This window comes from Vigna radiata, chromosome 7 (genome assembly GCF_000741045.1).
Source record: "Vigna radiata var. radiata cultivar VC1973A chromosome 7, Vradiata_ver6, whole genome shotgun sequence".
Classification (NCBI taxonomy): Eukaryota; Viridiplantae; Streptophyta; class Magnoliopsida; order Fabales; family Fabaceae; genus Vigna; species Vigna radiata.
Window position 1 is genome coordinate 50,691,165 of NC_028357.1, and position 18,904 is coordinate 50,710,068.

The 18,904-nt window shown below is 33.6% G+C and overlaps 3 protein-coding genes across 8 annotated transcripts; 1 reads left to right on the forward strand and 2 right to left on the reverse strand.

Moving 5' to 3' along the window:
* Positions 1-163: 163 nt before the first annotated feature.
* LOC106768691 (non-lysosomal glucosylceramidase) lies at positions 164-10,161 on the reverse strand. 4 transcript variants are annotated; one of them, XM_022784171.1, is made up of 20 exons: positions 9,976-10,161; positions 9,795-9,899; positions 9,326-9,382; positions 9,134-9,204; positions 8,020-8,119; positions 7,017-7,087; positions 6,805-6,905; positions 6,620-6,720; positions 6,479-6,532; positions 6,316-6,371; positions 6,158-6,196; positions 5,919-6,063; positions 5,034-5,215; positions 4,240-4,307; positions 3,923-3,995; positions 3,790-3,851; positions 3,175-3,650; positions 2,720-3,108; positions 1,623-1,913; positions 164-577 (listed from the first exon to the last, which is right to left on the reverse strand). In XM_022784171.1, exons 1-20 carry the CDS (start codon positions 10,003-10,005, stop codon positions 298-300), a joined length of 2,751 nt encoding a protein of 916 aa, XP_022639892.1. In that variant the 5' UTR covers positions 10,006-10,161; the 3' UTR covers positions 164-297. The 4 variants fall into 4 exon arrangements, with proteins under 4 accessions (XP_022639892.1, XP_014509450.1, XP_014509449.1 ...); XM_014653964.2 differs by adding an exon at positions 9,492-9,558 and having other exon boundaries at positions 2,720-3,650; XM_014653963.2 differs by having other exon boundaries at positions 2,720-3,650; positions 9,976-10,159.
* An 884-nt stretch (positions 10,162-11,045) lies between these two features.
* LOC106769341 lies at positions 11,046-13,173 on the reverse strand. Of its 2 annotated transcripts, none has more exons than XM_014654932.2 (2): positions 12,825-13,173; positions 11,046-12,627 (listed from the first exon to the last, which is right to left on the reverse strand). In XM_014654932.2, exon 2 carries the CDS (start codon positions 12,399-12,401, stop codon positions 11,250-11,252), a length of 1,152 nt encoding a protein of 383 aa, XP_014510418.1. In that variant the 5' UTR covers positions 12,402-12,627; positions 12,825-13,173; the 3' UTR covers positions 11,046-11,249. The 2 variants fall into 2 exon arrangements, with proteins under 2 accessions (XP_014510418.1, XP_014510417.1); XM_014654931.2 differs by having other exon boundaries at positions 12,716-13,173.
* Positions 13,174-15,435: 2,262 nt separating this feature from the next.
* LOC106769082 (elongation factor 1-gamma) lies at positions 15,436-18,498 on the forward strand. Of its 2 annotated transcripts, none has more exons than XM_014654547.2 (8): positions 15,436-15,583; positions 15,674-15,745; positions 15,863-16,012; positions 16,100-16,160; positions 16,347-16,399; positions 16,544-16,645; positions 17,021-17,525; positions 17,681-18,498. In XM_014654547.2, exons 2-8 carry the CDS (start codon positions 15,734-15,736, stop codon positions 18,058-18,060), a joined length of 1,263 nt encoding a protein of 420 aa, XP_014510033.1. In that variant the 5' UTR covers positions 15,436-15,583; positions 15,674-15,733; the 3' UTR covers positions 18,061-18,498. The 2 variants fall into 2 exon arrangements, with proteins under 2 accessions (XP_014510033.1, XP_014510034.1); XM_014654548.2 differs by having other exon boundaries at positions 15,453-15,583; positions 15,671-15,745.
* The last annotated feature ends 406 nt before the right edge of the window (positions 18,499-18,904 follow it).

The window sequence follows — 18,904 nt, forward strand, 5'->3', positions numbered from 1 at the left end:
TATAGAAAAAAAAAAACTACTAATTGACATTTGACATATAACCTCATTATTAATAAAAAAAAAAACTAATTACATTTCAAAAAGATTGACTTAGTTGAGAGAAAAAAAAAGAAGAGAATTTTTACTTAAATTATTTCAACCAAAATTAGAACCAAAAGAATGATTTAACCATAAATATAAAACACATGGCATGCTTTCGATATTTTCAAAACATTAAATACATTTTAACTTTTCGTTCCATATAATAATAGTGTTGGGAGGATATTGGGCGCACATTTATATATATTATATGCATGTCTATGCGCACATCCTCTTGCATGTACAATCATATATAAGCTGAAATAGACTTCTAGAATCTGTCTCCTCCTTCACCTTTAGAAGGTGAGCAACTTTCGAGTAACCATCATGATGTTTCGACATAATATCTTCTTCTTTCATATCCGATATACACTCATGTTGAGCGTGTTTTGTTCTTGATAATTCCCATTGCATTGCCCATATGGCTAAGGGGCGCATGTAACATAAAGATCTATATTCATCTTTATTGGTCCACGCTTCAGGAGTTTGGAATGAATAACTGTTGATAAAGCAGAAGACACTAATTAGCTACTATTTGGTATACAAATACATGAAAAAAGGATGCATATCTATAGTCTTAAAGATCCATACGAACAAGCCAGCGAATATTATATATTGGCATGAGTTAGTCAGTAATTCAAAACGGCAACGCAAAGGATACCATTGTGCTTATTGACCTGTTGCATAAGAGATCTATCTTCAAGATTGAGTTTGGTGGTATGATATATGTTAGGCAAGACAAATTTAGAGAACATTTTGGCCTATCAAACTACATTTTCTTAAGTTTTATCTTGTTTGGTTTGGTCCCCCGCTCTCCTTGTTTGCTTTATTTCTTTGATACTTTGATGTGTTGCAAATACAGGTTGAGGAGCAACCTGGTTGGGATTGCAGCCTTGCATAGGGATTGCACACCTACTTTTATTCAAATAGAAGTGTGAAAATTAATGCGGAAACTTTGACTGACTAACAAGGGCAGTTCACAGGATTCCATCTTGGTGACAAGGTGTTTCTTGATGTAAAAGGAAATGATACGGCCAGAACAAGAGGCCCACAATTAATCATGTGTATAAGGAGGAGATAAATGTGCAATACACCCAATCAAGACACTGAAGGAAAAAATAAGAAGACTATTCTGATAGCAGTGTAGGAATGCATCCCACGATGTCAGTTAGGAAGGGAAGTGCTAAAATGGGGAAATAAAGAGCGAGGAGGAAGAAGAGGTTTGGACTGGAATCTGGATCCTTGTGACAGACTAGGTTCTAGAATAACTATAGTTGTACTTTTCTATCTTTTTCACATTCTATTGGGTGTACCCGTCATACTTAGTTTTAGAATACGGCCTGATGAATCACCTTCATCAGGTGTACCCGTCATACTCAGTTTTAGAATAGGCCTCATGGATCACCTTCATCGGGCCGTATTCTATAATACAGTCAATTACTTCTTATTTTTCTGTTGGTACCTATCAAGATGCAACTTGATATAAACTTCAGTCTGTAACTTTTCACAAGTACCACTAAAAGAACAGTATATAATATCTTTACCCGAGTCCATTGTCAGACCACGCAGTTTCGTATACTCCACCAGCAGTTTGAAATGCCATGTCGATCATATTTTGTTGGATCATTGTTGCAGCTAAGGCATATGTGACCCCTGACCATATTTCCCGAGATTGCATTGTAGACATGTCAATTTTTCCATCGGGAAACATCCCATTTACAGCACCGCGCCTTCCATCCTGTACTTTCATAACATTGTAATCGTAAACCATTTGAAGTGCGCTTCTACTTTTCTTTTCGTCAACAATAGGCGAAAGACCACATGCTCTAGCATACCTGCAAAACAAGAAATAAACTGTTTGAATTGCATTTTAATATTAGCAAGATGAATCTGCATGTCCGTTATAATTGAGGAAAATCTAAAATTTAAACTGTTTAGAGAACTATGGCATTGTTCACATGCTTGGGTTTTCTTATAAAGTTTAGTTTCAGATGCTTTGCTTGTATGTGACAATTGACAACTGCCAAAGTCTTTTCCTACCAAGTGGGGTTGGCAAGATGGACTAAATCATGTAATTGTACTCTTTCAAAATTCAAGATTTTAAACCAACTCTTCTAATAGGCTAGTTGACTTTATTTAAGTCAACACGGCAAGGATTGATAATGGGCGTGATATGTAAGTTTGTGTGGTATAAAGTGTAAATTTTAGGGAGACCGATTAGAGATGAATCCTTTTTAATGATTTCACTCTAAATTTTTCTTGCTCTTCCTTTATCTTTAAATAAACTCTTCTAATAGGCTAGTTGACTTTATTTAAGTCAACACAGCAAGGATTTATAATGGGCTTAATATGTAAGTTTGTGTGATATAAAGTGGATGCAAAGCTCTTTAAATTTTAAATTAGATGAAATTCAATGAATTCTTAAAGAAATAAGTTGGTTTACCTTCTCTATATGACATAAACTTACATGGTGATTATAGTCTACCACAAAGCTAAATGTCACAATGAAAACCCATGCAAAAATTTAGTAAGGTACTTGGTTTCTAGTTAGAGTTTTAATGGATCACTGCAACATAGAGCTACTCGGAAGTACTAATGTAAATAAGGCTACCAAATAGTTTCCAAAAGACAAAATACTGACCATTGACCAGCTAATTGATCAGCTTGAATGGATGAACTCGTACTCCCACCGCTGCTATCATAATTGAAGTACGAACCATTCCATAACTTTTCATATACAGCCTTTGCCTTCTGAAACTTCAGCCAAAAGTAATCTTCGGAACCCTTGTCACCAACTTCAAGTGCCAGTGCTGATGCTGCCTGAAGTGCTGCTACCCACAGTCCGCCACTATAAGCACTCACACCAGACACAGACCATGTGTCATAAGTTTGGTCAGGGAAGCCTTCATTCTCAATCATTCCATCACCATCCTTGTCAAATTGTTCCATATAAGCAATTGCAATATAAACAGCAGGCCACACAGCTTGTGCAAACTTCTTGTCACCAGTGACAACTACATCCCTATAAATCTGAAGAACAAATTTTGAATTCAAGTCTTTCCACCTATCTGTGTTATAAAGATTATAGCTATTTACTTCAAACCATGGATCATTGAGTCCAATATCATGAGGAACAGCACCGAGAACTTTTCTAGGTACCCATTGGCCATCTACTAGAAGTTTCATCTTACTAGGGTCATGCATCAGTACTGCTGCAGCAAAGTCTCTTTGGATGCTGAGTTCAAGTTTTGGGAATAGCATGACTAGTGAAAAAGAAGCATAAAAGTGGACATCGTAGGTATTCCACATTTTATACTCAATGCCTTCAAGATAAAGAAACTGACCAATGTTTTCTTCGCCTTCTTGGAGCAGATTTACTCCGTACGCAGACTTTGATGCAGATGGAGACTGGGTTTGCTCAGCTACTGAGCCAAACATTTCAAGAATGTTGATAGCAGTATCATTTTGATGTGATAAATTATTGGTATTCTTTAAGCGAGACATGTGTCCATCCAAGGAAAATTTTCTTTCTCCCGTGTTGTTAACTGAGCTATTTACAGGACGTGAACCATCTGCAAAAGAGAAAGGGAAAAAACAGTGACAAATTGACAGTGGCAACACACTATCATGCATGCATGGATTGCAGGACTTCAAAAGGAAAATAGACCAGACTTATTAGCCCAAAAAAGAGAGTTTAGAAGCCAAAGATACCTGTCCAAATTGTCCCCCCAGAATTCAAATAGTAAAGTTCATTCAAAAGGGTAGTTGGGTACCTGCACAGAACTCTGAGAACGTCAGATTTTGATTGTAGGAGCGGGTTAGAGAATAAAGAATTGAAGATTACCATTCAGGTAGTCTCTTGTCCTCTAGTATTGGTCTTTGCCAATCATCAATCTGGGTCTCCCATTGGCAATGTTCTATGGAACAAATTTATAGAAGTTTCAATTAGTAATTTATGGTATTAACAATCATGGATGAGATATGCCTCTGCATGGGGTTTTGCAACAAAAGTAATGCCTGCATCTAAATTAAGAAAAACAATATCCATGATCTAGCTTGCCAGAAATCTAACTATAGATATAACTATTAAGGGCATCAAACTTAGATGCAATCCCCACCTTCTAACCACAATATTTAATGGAGTTGGGCAAAGAATATTACCAATAATAGCATCATGTGCAATATCTGCAGCAGCATCTCCATGAGTACCATAGAATTTAGTGTAACGCCTGCAAACCAAGTTTTTTAGATGTTGTGTAGCCTCAGAACTAGGAATGGCAACAAGGTGGTCAGGTGCGGGTTTGACTATTTCACCCCATCCACCAAGTAACAATTCATTCTTATCCAGTATAAATTTTTTCTTCCATCCTCATCTCCATCAATATACCCATATATGCGCCCATACCCACCCATTTATTGTTTCAAATATTAATTGAATACTTTTTACAAGAAAAAAAAACAACAACAAAGAAAACGTTGATATTATCAAATATTTAATGTTAAAAGGATACACATTTTGCTTTCAACATCAAATATAAAAAAAAAGATATTATAATTATATAATATCAAATAAGAGTATCAAATAACAATTGGATAAAAGTCAAATAATTACTAGAAAAAAAAATGATTAAATGTGTGCTCCAGAAATAAGTTATTAAATTAATGACCAAAGAAAAGTCAATATGAGATTTTTAGATTACCTAAAAAATTAAAGGTGTTTTATAAATTTAAAATGAAGACGGTTATGAGGATGAGATCTGGGCATATGTGTACATACCCAACCTCTATCCATCCTTAATTTAAAAAATTGGTTATTACCTAGTATCCAGTCAATATGGAGATCCCCATCAAAATTGGAATGGATTTGGAAAATGCCCATGGGGAAAAGTTCATTTGCCATCCCTCCTTAAACCAAAGATATCATCATACAAGTTTTCTACCATAGTACCACCCACCTGTAATATGTCCTTCCTTCAGGAAACTTGACTTCAGGGCAGTCCCATGCCAATGAAAATGTCACTATTCGCTGAGCATTAGATGGAACAGTCACAGTGGCTGCGATGGCTGCTCCAATAGATGATCCTGGTTCTGAAGGCGTAGCAGTTTCAGAAAAATTCAGATGGTCAAACGACCCATGCTGAAAAAAACAATGGTACCATCATGTAATTTAGTGAAATGTTATGTAATGTGCATACGGGTGACAGTAAGTTTAATATCATCTAAATTGTACCATTTTGAATGAGCATCGTTAATCAACAACTAGAAAAAAAGTCCTCAATTTTCATCATTAATGTTTCTTGAGGGAACAAAGCACACATAAATTCCATTATCGCTCAGAATACAGTAAAGGATCAAGCTAAGCAGAAAGGAGAGATACTATCTGCGTCATATTATATTCATTTAATCAGTTCAACCATGACTAAGCGGTAATATGATTTTAGTTTCTTGACAGTCTTTAAACTTTATACAGGTTTGCATCAAGTGCATCCTTTTGCTGAGCTAATACATACTTCAATTGTAAATCCATAGTTACAATAGCCAATCCTATGATTGAATAGGAGGCATGGAAACTAACAAATAAGGCCCAAGAAGTGATTATTTAAGCTTGAAATATCCTTAAAGAATTATGTTCAAAGAGATTCAAGTATTGGTAATTGTCAGAATAGAGAACAATAAATTCAGACATCCAAAAGCAAAGGAAACTCCAAATAATTGCTTTAAGAAATTCTTACAGCACCAGGATTAGCTTTATCTGTTACAGAACAGCATGAAGGAAAATAAAACATTGAACAAAATTATTTCAAAAAAATACTTATGAAATCCGAAAGTAGATCTCTGACCTGTTTAACTTCATGCCACATGTCCTTAGCCGAAATACCATTATAAGAACCAGATACAACAAAGACAGGGCACTCTGAGATATGAACAAATTCAGTCTCTTCTGCTGCAATAGCAAATGTGACTGGAGATCTATCATTTGCCGTCCTGCATGTTAAACATACCACAATAACATTTATTTGACAAAAACTAATTGTTTTCCTTTTCATCTTTTTCTCAAAAAGAGAATAGCAAGCTATACTTATGATGTAGAAGCACAGCATGAACCCCATCATTCAACCTATATCAGAAGATAATATGTATTGTGAATATTAGAATAAACTATTGACGAGCTTTGGGGGGTTGAATCAAATTGGATCATCTGCGTAAAAAAAGCAAACCAACTGACTATTTTCTTACATTTTCTTGGAATTAAAGTGGTCACCAGTAAATTCAGAAATTCCTCCAACAGAATTCTGAAGCACACAGCAATTTGTTTGCACTCAGTGCCCCCAACAAAAGAATAGAGTATTGAAAACCAACAGAAGGTAATAGTAATGACCAACATAAAAGTATCACTTACTGTCCATGTGAAAAGCAAGGTAACATCTGCTGATATATTCCCTAAATTTTTCAGCTGCAAAAAATAAAATTGTCTGCTTATTACTAACTTTAGAAGGATCAAAGTCCAACCAAAAGTTATATGGAAGTCATCCTTGCCTACCGTGAAAGTGAAAACTGTTACAGGAAAGCTACTCTCCTTGTAATTATGAGGTATAACAGGTGAAATCTGACGACAAATTATTCTCAAAGCTGGGTCAGGTTCTGCATTTGAACAGAAGAGTTGATAGACCAGAGAAATAGTGAGTACTATAATGGAATTGAACTATGCCAACTAGCCCAGTTTACCCTCATAAATCGTCCAAGCCCTTGGGTACAATGCATGATATGTGGAACTGTTTCCATTTATATTCCAATCCCATGATTCAATCCCTGACACTGGATTTTGTCTGAATGAAGTTCATGCATAATTTTTTAAATTATATTCAAAGAATTTAAATCTGCCATTCAGAATAATAAATTAGAGACAGATAAGTTACAAGCAATCTACAAAGACTTACTTTATTATCTCTTGCTTCCCAGGGCAAAGTACACTAGAATATTTTTCACCACTTGGACGTGAAACAAAAACCTGAGACAACAATCTTTCTTATGTCTGAAAAGATAATACTATTTGGATGAAGTAAAGAAAATATAAGACATAAAATAATTTGTAAGAGATACTTAAACTGCAAGAAATACTGATCCAAAAATTTGAGTTTAATTTGTTAATAACCACATTCCACGCTAGAAATGTATATATACAGATGACTAAGAGAAATTGTAGGATTTAAGGGTAACCAGTTAATTGACATGATATAAAAAACCGGGTTAACCAAAATGGTATAGCACCTAATCCTTAATTACAACCCAAGTTTTGTCGTTATGTTCAGTGCAGATTGGAGACAACTGTTTAGTGTCGGCATCAGGTAGTTATGCACATGTTCTTTTTGTCCACATTTCAAGCATTAAGGCCTTTTATGTGAGGAGACCTATCATATAGAAACTGTGACCAAACTTTCCTTTATAGTTTATCCTTTAAGGCAGTGGTATTTATGTATGTAAGTATTATGCTCAAATGGGAACAGAACCACCTCCTAAGACACAAAATAATGCTTATTTCTTCCATTACGAAGAAAAATCTACTTAAAAGATTTAGGAAAAAAAAAAGTAGTGTGAAAGATAAATAAGAAACGGGAGAGATACACATAGATGTTACTCACAAAACATTAAGATATCACAGCCTGCATTATAACTATAATGTGCATTGTTGATAAACAATTCAATTCACTGAACTAGTAAAAAAGATTGGACACTGTTTTGCTTATCACAGTGTGAATAAACATCACATTGTTACATAGACATGCAAATTCTGGTATCATTGTATCTAAGGTCAGAATATAGAATATCAAATTTCATATTCCAGAGGAACACAGACAGTATGAGACCGCTCGGATTGCTAGAAATATTTAAAAAAAAAGTAGAAAGGTATCTTCCTGATCAAGAAGAATGAGTAAAACTTACAGAAAACTGATTTGCTAAAACTGGTTTCTCTTCACATACTACAGGGAATAGTTGCCAACGCTGAAATTCACCTCTGAAACTTCTTCCAATACTTCCAGCTCTGGACATCAGTTTGTAAAAAAAAAATATATATTGAATATTATTTACCCAAATTATCCAAAATGTTCTCAAGCTAATATAAATTGGATAATAATGATGATGTATGTTAACATCATAATATTCAGGTTGTCACATATCATTAAATGATTTTTACCATTTTATCACTGTATTATTTTAGTAGCCTGAGTTATTTCCGCATAAATATGCTGTAGATTTCAGTAAAGTGGCCCTATAATTTCTCCCTTGTACAGTTACTAAATTATTATTTAATGAGCAAGGCCTAAATAGTTTTTTTCCCAAAACCACACTCTTGATATCATCAAGATGACTCTGGGTGAGTGTGTGTTTTGACAAATGTAATGTGATTATAACTATTATATGATTGATATAATTAGAAATAAAAATATACCTATCAACATTTTAAACATAAATCCAATTTTGCACCTGTGGTAATATCAAGCCAATAAACGATATCACATTTTCCACTCACAATATGCACATGTTTTATACTACAACTGCAATATTTCAAACCAAAATTCATAACCTGATTAGTTGAAGGTAACATTAAAAGGGTCATACCACAAAGATTGTTAATTTAATCTTGTGATTATCTTTTGGCTTGAGCACATGGAAGAGAAATGTTACTTAATTCAAGATTGAAGACTTACCCAATTAGCTTATATTCATAGAGAATGAAATAAATGTGAATATTTGCTTGCATCACGTGGTATTAGAAACTTGGGCAGTTTTTGGTGGGTTGGGATTCCTTCTATGGTTTCTCGTGATTTCTTCAGAGACCGATTTGGTCTTCCTAGTTTTAGGTTGTTTCAGGGGTTGTGGCGTGGCCCCCCACTTTTGTATGTATTGTTTCTTTGTTTATTTAAAATATTTAGGAAGAGATACTGTATATGATTGTTACTGGCTAGAATGTGAGGCTACTTGGGATTGTAGCCAGTACAGTGATGTTTTTGCATACTTGCTTTATAAAAATAAATAAAAATAAAAAAAGACTTACCCTATACCTCCCAAAGGAACACCATGACAAAATGTTGTGCTACGCTTGGCAAAAGGATCAATCATTCCAATCTGTGCAAGAAAGATGGAAACAAGAAATAAACGCAGAAAACAGTCAGAGAAAAATAATCAGATGGATTCTTTATAGCACTAATCGATATATGATAGAAATTTATAGACAAAATAAGATTACCCTTCCTTTGGCAGCTTCTTCCCGACAATAATGCCATAAGCGATAGCCAATTGGAGCCTACCAAATCAAAGAATAGCCTCGTCAAATTCCCGATACTCCTAATTTTTAAATATAATGCAAGCATAGGTGGGAAAAAAAAAAACGATAGAGTTGATATATGATATACCCAATAGGGATAATATTGCAGAGCATCAAAGTATATGAAAGGGGAGGTGACATTGAACTGTCTTGTCCTAAAACAGAAATCAAGAACAGAGTCCCTGAGATTTAAATTGTCTTATAGGGTAGGATTGCATGAGATGTCAACATTTCATAAATATTTGAAAGAAGTTGAGTATGATTAACAGTAGATTGAAGTCGAAAAGAAAAAGTGTTGGGAGTGAGATAAGCAATAAGGAGGAGTTAATGGGATGCAGAATGAAGCGTTATGGTGCGATCTTTTCAAACATTGTTGCATGAATAGCCTTACCAGATGAACAATATCTTTGAAACATAAGGAGATTTCGGATGAATAATTTCCATGGGAGTTCAATTTTCGGTGCCATGTAAGTGAAGGAGGATTGGGTGGGTGAGCCTTTAGCGGACATGAAACAAAAAGAGATGTTAGTAGAATGAATCTGGCATGATGAGATGGGTAGTATAAAATTAACCTTTCTGGTAGAACACTTGTTGTCTCCCATCTTCCCTTGCCTTGCGTTTCTTTCCTTACCAGCACGTTGAATTGGATATGGGATCTGCTGATCGTCGCTCTCTACTTATACTTTTTTTCTCATAGGGGCGCGCCTAAGTAAACTTAACAGATGTAATAATTACATTCAAATTACAGCTGTATGTTTTAAATATTAAATGGCTAGATAGTAATTTAACTAAGCTTATTATCAATCTACATTCAATAGTCATTATTATATATTTTAATGCAATTTATTATTATGATTACCTTTCATTTATTATTGTTTCTTTAATTTTTATAAAAATATTTAATTATTACACACTGTTTTTATAGTTTAAAATTTTAAAAATAACATTACAAAATTAAAATGATTAATTTATGAGAAAATTATATATAATAAAATTTAAAAGAATTAAATTAAATTTAGAAATAAAAAATAAAGAAATTTCTGAAAATAAATAAAAGTTAAATTTGATTACTAATATTTTTATCATAATTATGATATTTATATGTATCTTCTTATGTTTTCAATACGTGGTTTTGGTCTTCCATAGTTTTGACCACGACTTGTTTTAGAAAATTCATAACTTTGACTCGTTCGCCAAATTTTTATTATTTATTTAAGTTACCTTGAAAAATGTGCTAAGTATTAAATGTATTCACATCAACTTCATGATAAATCATCACTGCCTAAAAATTATTAATAATAATATGACCATCTAGAAGAAGTATTTCCAACAATAAATTACACTTTTAATTCTGCAATACCCAACCTCTCTTGCAAATAGATAAACTAATTGTGAGTAACCTTCCCTTTCAAAGGGATCTATTCATTGATTATGTTAGCCGTCTCACACGTGTGGTCCTCCAATGATCACCTACTTCTGGGATAACAAATTTCCTTATTATTGCATCTGACATTCCCACTAGTGAATGAAATTACTAGATGGTTAAAATTAATAAGAAACCAAAACTGATAAATGAAGATAATTAAAACAAAAACTGAAGAAACCAAATTCAAGAAATAACCATGATAAAGAAAAAAAAAACTAAATGTAAAATTAAGCCAAATGTATTCAATCTTTTTCCGATAGAATAGAAACTTAGAAAATTGTGGAGATGGAGCGTACAGGAAAGAAATAAAAAATTACTCACTACAAATTCTAAAGCAAATAAGCTACAGTTGGAATTAGGAGACAAAACAAGAATTAGAGAATTGTTCATTTGGTTTCCTTTGGCATAAATAATGATAATTCAGGCAAAGAAATCCGTTTGGGTGGGAGAGAATAGGCTTAGTTCAACAAACTTGCTGTCCCTATCCCTTTCCAGTGTTCGAAATGAAATTGAACCACCTTTAGTTGATGCATCAGAATACCTGCCATGAGTGGGACGGGGAGTTGGACTGTTCCCTTCAATATCATTATCTTCTTGGTGACCATGATTAGCAATAAGAGACATAGTATCATTATAATCAAGATTCAGTCTCCAAGCATCTAAATCTGGCAAGTTCCCCAGCGCCAAACTATCTGCAACTGGACGATACACAAGCATGCACATGCACACCCCAGCACAACACACAAGGGCAAGAAAAGCCAAGAAAGCAAAGGCTTCAAACATAAAATGCTCAGGTCCAGATAAAACAGATAAACCAAGGAAAAGAACCCTTAATGGAAGGAAACCTGAAACTGAGAGTATCAGTGTGTAAATCCTCTTCTGCAAACCCTTATTAATAACTAATTTCAAAATCCTACTTCCAAGCCAAAAAAGGTAGGAGGTGAGGATAATGGCGAAAAGGCCAAGGAGAAGAGTACTGAGTAAAGGGTAAGTACAGAGGGCGATGTCATGTTCCTCAGTAATTGAAGAGGCAGTAGCTGTACTTGTAAAATAATGAGGCAACTTTTCTCCAGAACCATTGTTATTCTTGTTAAAGTGAGGTCCAACCAAAATGACAAAAAGTTGAAGAACAAAGATTGGGAAGCAGTATAGCAGAATATAGCCGGCTGTCTTCCCGTTCCATTTTCTGTTCATAATTCCAGTATCCAACGTCTGTAAGGGTGCACGGAGGAGAAACACGAGTGTGAGGAAGAGACAGGGTTCTGCAAACCCCAGATTTGATACAATGTAGCATTTGCAGATCGTTTCCTGCCATTTTAAGTGAAGGGCACGTCTTAACAAACTTAACCGAATAATCTCACCAAGACCCCACCAGATTGCAAACAAGATAAATGCTATTCTGATGATCCAAGGACCACTAAAATAACTCAGCTGAACAAAACCCCGACTATTAATACGAGACCTAAAGTAAAATGAGTATGCAATGCACATCAAGCCCAGAATAAGCAATATGGCTACTAAACAAATTGTCACCACACTGAATGCATCGGCAGCAAATCTCGTCAGGGGCATTACCCGAATTACAGATTCCAAGCATGCTCTCTGATAGCATGGATAAAAATAATTCTTTTCAGAATTCCACTTTAACTAGCTCGGAGTCTCGGTATTAATGATAAAAGACAATGACGGAACACAGATCAGACATTCATTATGACTCCAACTGAACAACTAGCTCCCTTTCACGTGGCCGAATGGCAACGAGACCCATCTATCTCAGAACATGTGTGCTGCCAAGTACCTATGAAAATAAAAGCGCATAAGTAAAATTGGAACAAAATTACTTCATACTTTAACAACAGAACATGGAATTTCACTTGGTGGATAACTTGTATTTCAGAAGAAAAAAATTGTTTGATTAAGCAGGCAGCATATTTGCATGAATGATTGATTGGGGGTGAAGTTGCATAAAAGAAAGAGTAAAGGGTGAGCAGTAACTGGGTTTGAACATAAACTTGATTCTGACTCTGACAGAGAGGCAAAACAATAACTTAATAAGTAACACACTAAGCTAGCGAATCTGAAACTTGGTTGGGTGATTGGTTGAATCAAAATTGAAATGGGTTTGTATTAAAGGACTGGAAAATGAAAGGAAAAAAACAAGGAAAAGAGAAAAAGGATGAGGAAGCAAGAGATGATAGAAAGAAAGAATGGAGAACTTATGGTGAGAGTGTTGGATTTGATGGATCTAGAAGATGAGAGTGAAGGATGAAGGAGAAGTGAGAAATGAGAATCCAATGACTCTCCCTGTGTTGTGTGTGTTGTTCCAAATTCCAAATCATACACACATGTTGTCTCCAGCCTGTCTCCAGCTGTCTCAGCACAACTCTCCTTTTTTATTTCTTAAATAAATATTATTTCCAATAATATGTCAAGCCACGCTCTAACCACTTCCTACACTGTATATTTTATTTTAGTTTCAGCATTTGTATTTTGCATTATATATTATTAATGTAAAAATTCTGAATATTTTTCCTTTTAACTAAACCAACCAATACTCAATTGGTGCTGTTAAGTAAATATAATTCCAATTTCCTACATACATGTGTAATGTTGATATTACCATATTATGTTAGGTCCCATTCAAATTCATCCATGTGGCTAATTTAATTTTTGAATTGGACTAGAACATGAATAAATATGTTCCAATTCCTCACGTAAAAGTCCTCCAGTAAAGCGGCATAATTTCCTTCTTACACATGTAACATGATTAGAGATAACATAACTTTTGAATTATATAATCTAAAATATATCATAAATAATTTTAAATTATATAATTTGGAAAATATTATAAAATATAGTTTTCTAATAATGAGGTACAATGAAGAAAAAAAAAGTAGAAGAAAAATTTATCAGTGTTCAGAATTAGACAAAAATAAAAAAATAAAAAAAAACTCAGAAATTTATTTGAGAACTCACTTGCATGAAGCATAAGATTTAAAAAAATAGAATAAATATAAAAGTAAATAAATGAGATTAAATAATAATTTTAAATAGAAGATAAATGGATTTAGTAATTATCTAAATAAAAAAATAATTTATTGATTAAATTTTCCTTAATTTATTTTATGTTGCTTAATTAAGAAAAAATATGAAAAATTCCCTAAAATTGAAGATAAACAAATTAAAGTATAAAATAAATTTAATAAATAAAAGATTAAACGACCATTACTTTTTGTTCCATAAAAACTATTTCCTTCCTTTCTGCTCATCAAAAGGAAAAACTTCGTAAAAATTAAAGAACAAAAAAATTAAAAGTTAAAATAAATTTAATAAACAACAAAAAATGCTATTTTTGTTTAATCGATAACCATTTTATTGCTCTATGCTTATCAAATGAAAAGAACCCTTAAAAAAATGAATAAAATTGTATTAAAGCATATTATAAATCCAATGAACTAAAGATTAAACAAAAAAATTCTGCTATGTGGTATCAAAAGTGAATACAAAAGATAAGAAACATGTAATACTACAATATCTACAACACACACAAAAGTGGAAAAAGACAATAAAACCATAAAAACCACAATTGGAACAACTCTAAGATGGGCAATGGAGTCATTTCTGTTTTTGTCCTCAAAACAAAGCAACCTATAAGTGCTTTGAAAATGACACACAAACCATTAAAATGTACAGGAGTCGAAAGCAAAATAAAAGCTAAAAAGGTATTTTAATGTTCCCATAGGATTCAAGAGAGATGAGCTCCAGAAATAATTAATAAGAAAAATGTTTTTTACATATTTAAAATTTTTACATTCATTTAATATTATTTTTACTTATTTTTTATTCTTTTCTTTCTTAAAAAATGTAAAACTTTATATTTTTTGGACTATTTTATTCTTATATTTTATGTCAAATGAATATACAAACATTTCATATGATATTATTATTCAATCAATAAACCAGAAACAAGAACATATTTTTTTATTGTAAATAATTGTTTGGATTTTAAAAAATAATTATTCAAAGGATAAAATGGTAAAATAATTGTTTTAATTTATAAAATAAATTAAGTTTAGATTAATTATAGTTTAAATAGTAAATATATAAATATAATTATTTTAATTTAAAATAAAAGGTTACTTAAATAACTAAATTGGAAAAAATGTATATACAGAAAATTTCAGCCCATTTTACACACACACACATACATACATATATATATATATATATATATATATATATATATATATATATATATATATATATATAAGTAAAAACAAATATGTCGTAATGATAATAAAATATAATAAAATTATTATTACTATTATTGATATTATTTTATTTATGAAATTAAATACAAATAATTTTTATAATTTATTTAAATATATTTATTTTAGAAGTAATTTTATAATTAAAAAGTTGTTAAGTTAAAAAAATGGTTAAATTAAAAAAATAACTAAATTTTAAAAAATGGAAAATAAATCAAAATTTTTTTCAAATAAATTTGAAAATGAAACGTAGACATCAGAAAAAAGATTTATATGTCTGTAGATATATATAGGTATATTTCTGAATTTACTAATTACTAATCGTGGCAATTAAAAAGAAAGCGGAGTAGAATTCAGAAATGGGCCGACCCGGTGAGAGGCAATGACACAAAACCCTAATAAGTAGAAAGACTTGAAAACAGTTACATTGGATTGAATCTCACACTCTTCCACAGCGCCAGCCGTGCTTCGGACTTCCCTCTCACTGTAAGATTTCATCTTTCTCTGCCTCTCCCTTCCCTTTTTCCATTTCAGTGAGATTTCCTTTTCATTTCCGCTTTTCTTCTTGATTAGCAGCTCCAGATCGCAACACTGCACCAGAAGAGGGACCGCCTTTTTCTTCAATTTTCTTTAACTATGGCTCCGCTTGTGAGTCCCAGTCTTCCTATGCAATAATATCACTCTTTCTTTCAGATTTTCACTTACTTACACTCAATTACTCACCCACTAATCCATTCCTTCTCTATCAATTGGACTGTTTTCTAGATCCTGCATGGTGGCAAAACAAACAAAAATTCCTACAAGACACTTATTGCAGCGGAGTACGTAGGCGTTCAAGTTGAGCTTGCTCCAAATTTTGAGATGGGTGTATCCAATAAAACTCCTGAATTTCTCCAGATGAATCCTATTGGCAAGGTCTCGTCTTTATCCGCACCTCTATACCTAAGTCTAATTAAAACCCTACTTTCATTTCATCTCATCTCCGCTTCATCATTCTTGCAGGTTCCTGTCTTGGAAACACCCGATGGTCCAGTTTTTGAGAGCAATTCCATTGCTCGCTATGGTAAGCAATGTCATGTATAAATAGCCTGTCTTGTTCTGCTTTTCGAAACCCCTACACCATCATCTAAGGGTTTACATGAGCTAATTTAATGATGTTCACCTTTTATTATCACCTTGCATTGTATGCATCTGAGTATGGGGATTGTTGCTATTTATCTTTTCTGATGTTGAGGTTGTTTTGCTGTAGTTGCCCGGCTCAAAGGTGACAACATTTTGTACGGTTCATCTTTGATTCAATACGTAAGTCTATTTTCCTCCCAAAATCATCTCTAATGTTTATTGTTGCTGAGTATTCGTACCGTGTATATGCCCTCTACAAGTGGCTGCTTTTATTGCTGTTAGTTTATGTTCTCATATTTTTTATATTTTATTTTAACGTTTCAGGCCCAGATTGAACAGTGGATTGATTTTGCATCACTTGAGATTGATGCCAATATTATTAAGTGGTATGCCCCAAGAATTGGACGAGGACCATACCTTCCTCCGGTCAGTTCTTTACGAAAAATTTTTAATACTAAAGAAGTTTGTAATTTAGAAAATTTATTTGACAATTCCTTGTTGATCTATCATGCAAGATGTCAGTTGGGTTCATTTATCCTGTTTGTAAAAGTATATAATAGAGATATGTTAGTTCAATGAAGATATGTTAGTTCAATAAAGATAAAGATATGTTATTTCAATCGGTAACACGTGTGGGAAAATATATAGATATGGAAATTAAACGGTGGATGAAAATGGGGAAGTGTTCAATTCTTCTGCCTATAGTTTATGTTTGTTGTTCTTCAATATTTTTTTGGTCCTTGTTAAACATCATATTACCCTTATATTTTGGCCTTATCTTAATTATGCGTCTGAATGAAGGCTGAGGAGGCTGCAATTTCTGCACTGAAGAGAGCTTTGGGTGCTTTGAACACTCACCTTGCCTCCAATACTTACCTGGTTGGGCATTCTGTGACCCTGGCTGACATCATATTGACATGCAATTTGTATTTGGGTTTCGCAAACATCCTTGTTAAGAGCTTCACCTCTGAGTTTCCTCATGTTGAGAGATACTTTTGGACCTTGGTCAATCAACCAAACTTCCGGAAGATATTTGGGCAGGTCAAGCAAACTGACTCTGTTCCACCTGTTCAATCTGCAAAGAAGCCTTCGCAGCCAAAAGAAACTAAGCCCAAGGCCAAAGATGAGCCAAAGAAAGAGGCCAAGAAAGAGCCAGAAAAGCCCAAAGAAGCAGCAGAAGAAGAGGCACCTAAGCCTAAACCCAAGAATCCCCTTGATCTTCTCCCTCCAAGTCCTATGATACTGGATGAGTGGAAAAGACTGTACTCCAACACTAAAACAAACTTCAGGGAGGTTGCTATCAAAGGTAATGTTTCTGTAACCTCTCCGGAGTCATTGTTTTGAATTTTTTCCAAGGATAACGATTATAGTTTATGATCATTGCAGAGTATTATGAATAGAATTTAATTTGTTTTATGACATGCAGAGGAGGGTTCATTTTAAAACCTTTTTATCTTGCAGGATTTTGGGACATGTATGATGCTGAGGGATACTCTCTCTGGTTTTGTGATTACAAATACAATGATGAGAATACTGTTTCTTTCGTGACATTGAACAAGGTTGGTGGATTTCTTCAGCGGATGGATTTGGCTCGCAAGTATGCATTTGGAAAGATGCTAGTGATTGGATCAAATCCACCGTTTAAGGTGAAGGGGCTGTGGCTTTTCCGTGGGCAAGAAATCCCACAGTTCGTGATTGATGAATGCTATGACATGGAACTTTACGAGTGGACGAAGGTTGACATATCTGATGAAGCTCAAAAGGAGCGTGTCAATCAGATGATAGAAGATTTCGAACCTTTTGAGGGAGAGGCTCTTCTGGATGCCAAGTGCTTTAAGTGAAATTTATTCCTTGTAAGGGGCTGCTGCTTTTGTCATGTGTCTTCGTTTTTGGTAGGCTTTGGTTTCTTTCATATGTCTTTAACAATGAAGTGTTAGCCGTACGCACTTTATTTGAGCCGCATCGAAACTTCATAATATTTAGTTTTCTACCTTAATTTTAATGATAGCAAGACAAATACGAGTGCCATATTTTTTATGTCGGGGCTTAGCAAGTATGGAAATACACGGCTTCGTGTTTTTCTCCTTCCTACTCAATAAAAGAGCCATGGGTTCACCAGGGCAAATCCCTTGAGGATCGAGGCTAACACTCCAAAACAATTTGATAATGATTTAGCTTCAATGTAATGCTATTTTCTCCTATCAACTGATATTGACACCCGGTGCCCTCGTAACAATGTAGTTCAAGGAGGAAATACAAAGGAGGGATTTTGTGATTAATATTTAGTAATGTGTTGAATTCTTCTCTTCATATTTTGGGATTGTATAAGATAAAATTCATCTTTTATGTCACATTTTGGTCATGCTGGTCACCAGCTTATTAATTATTTATTTTTAAGGTAAAATATGTTAAATTTTAACGAAAACTAAGACGTCTCCCGCCTTTTCTCGATAATGGGAAGTTTCGCCCCATCTTTTTAAGTATTATAAAACAATTATTTTATCGACCCCTCTTCTCAAACTAATAATTGATTTATAAAATTATAATTTTAGTTATAAAAGAATAGAAAGCAAACTCTCACTTGTCGCATGAAAATGGTTTCAATGCAGGATGAAAGACCAAAATGTAGAAGATGAGAATTTCGCCTATTATTTTTGTTGTCATCGAAAACATTTGAAGATGATT